Consider the following 4,317-nt stretch of genomic DNA (forward strand, 5'->3'; position numbering starts at 1 on the left):
CTTTTTGGCCCTCCCAGGCCCTGCCAAGGGCAGAGGAAGCTGGGGCGGGGGGGGGGCGGAGCGAGCATAGCCAGGGTGGTTGACCCAGCTGCCCAATGGGGTATTCTGTACCATGTGACATGATGCTTAGTATAAAAACCAGGGCAGGGGAGGGGCTTGCCCCCGTTCGTGACACATGGTCAGCGGTTGCTGAGCAGTTGCATTGTGTATTGCCTGCTTTGTATATTCTGCTACTGTAGTTGTAATCATTGTTATTATTACTGTTCTACTTCGTTTTATTTCAATTATTAAACTGTTTTTATCTCAACCTGTGAGTTTTCCTACTTGTGCCCTTCCGATTCTCTCCCCCATCCCACCGGAGGCGGGGTGTGAGCAAGCGGCTGCGTGGGGTTTAGTTGCTGGCTGGGGTTAAACCACGACAAGGTATCACCTTGAATTTAAGGAGAGAAAAAAAAAAAAAAAATTTTTTTTTATAATCAGACATCTTCAAGACAGAGCTGTTAAAATTGTATGCATAATTGTTCTCTTATGACACTAGTATTAAATACAGATGTTGTTTCTGAATTGTTCCTCTGTGTGGTTCAGTACATTGCTCAATTTGTAATGTACAGTTTTATGGTTTGCATATTACATGAGTTAGAAATCTGCAACTATTCTAAAAACATTAATTTCTGAAATTACATTATGAATTTAAGTAATGGCTTAGCTTTTGAACTACCACTGATTATTAATTAAAATTGCTAGTTATTTTTAATTACTGGCTAATTTTTACTAATGAAGAAATAATTAAGGACATCACAAAGCATTAATAAGTTAATTTCTAAAAAGACTAAGGATATGCCATTTTGGTAAAGTAGCAGTATTTGTGACTTTGCTTATTGAAACCATAGTAGTTGGGTTTTGTTTGCTTATTTTTGTTTTTAAGAGATACTATTTGGGAATGTTGCTTAGTAGTAAATATTTCCAGCAGAAGTATTTAATGGATTTGAAATAATTAATTTTTTTTTTTTGAGGGACACATACATAAAAACGTACATTAGCATTTAAATACATAGAAAACAAATAGTTTTCCTTTTTTATAAGTTCACTTACGCTTACCCCTTTTCCTAGTTTGACAATGCAAAGCTATGTGTACTTCAGATTTGTTGGGAGGTGGTTACGGGTGCTTGAACTTAGTGAAATATGATTTGCTTAGTATATACAGTTTGTTTTGATAAGATACTTTGTGTACTCTTTATTTAGGAGTACAATACCTCCCATTTTTTTAAAATGCTTGAGTAGGTGAATTTCAGCCAGTTTCTGTTCCACAACAAAATCATGACCCTGATCGTTAGCAATTACAAAATATGGCTTTTCTACTAACCTTTAAGTTTTAAATATGTGACTCACTACTTTAATTTTATGTTACAAAAGAGCTAGTCATATTTCGTTGTTTAAATTTTTGTTTTGATGGCAATTATAATTTGGTTAAATAATCCAGCACTTCAAAATAGATTTGATTTACTCACATAAGTGTCTGGAATGCATAGAGAAATAGAATTTTTAAAAGGTGAAATGTGTCTTTTCATTGAAGGAATTATTGCTTGTAATTAATGAATTTTAAGTACTGTTTGGGTTTTTTTATAATTCTGTTGGGGATTTGGGAAATGTCAGATCTTTGCTCTTTACACACGGGTTTTTCTTTTTAATCAGATAGTAGAAGAAAAAAAACAAGTTTCTCTCTCTTTTCAGCACCCCATAAGTTTCTCAGTGTCTGATATAAACAAAGTCTGAAGAAAATATTCTGCAGAAATGTTTCCAGAAAATATTCTTACAGTCTTCTGTGATAACTTCTGCGAGGTTTTGTTCTGCCTGCTTAGCATGTTAGACTAGTTCAGTGCCACTGTTTAGTTTGTTTTTTTTTTTTTTAAAAATCCCGTAAGTAAATACACTATTTGATTAATTTAATGCTGGAATGGATTACTAATATTTTAGGTGATGCTGTAGACTGGTTGCAATTTCAAATATATATTTTAAATAGTTAAAAATAGGTACCTTCATTTTAAGTCCTATTTTATTTTTAAGTTATTTCTACTTATTACTGTATCTAGTATACTTTTTTTACTACCTAGTTAGTGAAGAATTCCAATTCATATTTTGTTTACAGGGATTGATTTTGAAAGCATGGCTTGATCTCACCTGTGGGAAAGAAAATCACATTAAAAAAGCTGTGAAATACTTTGATGAAGCACTGCAGGAAGGCAATGATGTTTTTGCTCTGCTTGGTAAAGTAAGTTTACTTCATGATTTTAATGCTTTCTAAATGTCATATTAGTCTTTTAAAGTGATTAAAGAGATACTGAGAAGAGTTGCCTATAAGTGAGCTTGTCCAAGGAGTAGAAATATAGCTCATTCATACTCTTTTTGTTCAGAGGAAAAGACTAGGTTTTAGCAGAAGTGAAGTTTGACTTGATTTATGAAATTGTTTAAGGAACATAGAACAGTTATCACACAAACCGATTACTAGCAGAATAAAAATATACTGACACTTCTGTTTCTTGTGGTAAACAGCCCATTTTAAATAGTTTATAGTTAATTTTAACGAGTAGCCGAGGTTAGTAAGACTTCTCACTTTCTTTGAAGATTAAGACAAAGGGGCATGCCTGGGTTGCAGTAATGGTACACTGTGGCTGTTACCATATATAAAATTATGAATTTCTGGTGCATTATTGTTGTGTTATTACATTTCTCTAGTATAAAACATTGCTGCAATGGGATACTGCTTCACTAAATAAAATTTTCACCTTTTTTTTTTTTTTTGGATGAGCTGGAGCTTGTAACTATTTATTCCCGCACATCTGTGTTTCTTTTAAGTATGTTAAAATGATGCGCTTTTTTATTTTTTTGTAATGTAAATGTAAAAAAAGAAAGGTGTAGATTAAATACAGTTAGCCTAAATGTATATTGAGGTTATGATTTTACTATGTACACAAGAAAAACTGTTTTTATTCATGTAGTTATATGTAACAAATGAGGTGTCAAATTACCTGAAAGTGTAGAAGTATGTGTGATTTCTTCCTTTTTGCACGGGATACCTATCCACATTATCGAATTGCTGTGTGCCATGGCAAAAAAAGCAGTAGTTAAACACTGTAATGTGATCATCTATGAACATTGTTAATGCTCTTTTTTAATCATCATTAGTCTGTTTCAAGTGTTTGTTTTGATTATATTCGTTAGGGGAGTGGCATGAATTGTTTTCTTTACACATTTTTCTGTTTCAGAGTATACTACTTGCTTATATCACAGACATTGTTACTCATTAATATAATGTTTGTTTAATATTCTAAAGCTAAATGCAGAAAAAAATTGTTCAATGAAAATAAGACTAAAGTTCAGGAGAGTGTGCACAATGGTATTTGGTTAGGCATGTGTGCTTGGCTGTATGCAGACTGTTGAGTTAAATTACCAGTATATCTCAAATTTAGTTACTGCAATTAGATTTTGCACGGATGGCTATCTTGCTATGGCTTAAAAAATTAACTCTCAGAAACTACTAGGTTTGCACCATTTCTACCTCAAAAATATGAAATAAAATGGCATGCACACAGTCACCTGGAATATGTTACGTAAATTTTAAGCATCAAAGCAAAATAGAGGATTTAAGCCCTAAATTGACTTCTACTTGAATTCATTTAAAACTGTTATACTTGATACTTCTAAAGTAGTTTTGTATTTGGAGTACCCTGTAAATTGCTTTACAATTAAAAAATGGTTAATTCTGGCAACAACAACAGTGACCTACTGAGTGTGGGTTTTTAGATGATAGTACCTCAGGGCTTGAAAAAATGTTTAATCTATGGGTTGTGTTCAATATCCTAAAATTGTGAGATGCTTTATGCAAAGTTATCTGAAACCTAATAAGACAGTTTTACTCCTCAGCTACATCTCTCTGTCTTTTTCTTGCTTGTAGCTGACTAAAACTTGTAAATACTGCCATTATCGTTGTTATAGAGTGCTTACAACACACCAGGTTTTACACGTCATCTTTTGCTATTTGAGTGTTGCAGTATCTCTAGTTGTGGTGGATGCTGAAGTAAAACTATTACTTAAAGAAAGATTCCTCCCCCCACCCCCCCGCCCCTTTCTCTCACTAGCTCTTTTTCCTGGTTTCTGTATGAAAGAACTTGTGAATCTTCTCACCTATGTGAATGTACAGGCTTTTGATGTGACTTCTCTTCCTTCCATTAGGCACAGTATTTTGAGGTCCGACAGAATTATTCGGGAGCTCTGGAAACTGTGAACCAGATAATTGCAAACTTTCCAAACTTCATTCCT

At 33.5% G+C, this 4,317-nt stretch overlaps 1 protein-coding gene across 1 annotated transcript in view; it reads left to right on the plus strand.

Annotated features, from left to right (window-relative positions):
- The window catches only part of TTC21B (tetratricopeptide repeat domain 21B), a gene marked incomplete at its 5' end in the record, with an annotated part of 22,700 nt that overhangs the window by 3,385 nt on the left and 14,998 nt on the right, over window positions 1-4,317 (plus strand). Inside the window, 2 exons of the mRNA XM_009577512.1 lie at window positions 2,147-2,269; window positions 4,231-4,317. The exon at window positions 4,231-4,317 is cut by the window's right edge and continues 68 nt beyond it. Coding sequence (XP_009575807.1) covers window positions 2,147-2,269; window positions 4,231-4,317 — 210 coding nt within the window. The remainder of the gene's footprint in view (window positions 1-2,146; window positions 2,270-4,230) is intronic.

This window comes from Fulmarus glacialis, unplaced genomic scaffold (genome assembly GCF_000690835.1).
Source record: "Fulmarus glacialis isolate BGI_N327 unplaced genomic scaffold, ASM69083v1 scaffold16625, whole genome shotgun sequence".
Taxonomy (NCBI): domain Eukaryota; kingdom Metazoa; phylum Chordata; class Aves; order Procellariiformes; family Procellariidae; genus Fulmarus; species Fulmarus glacialis.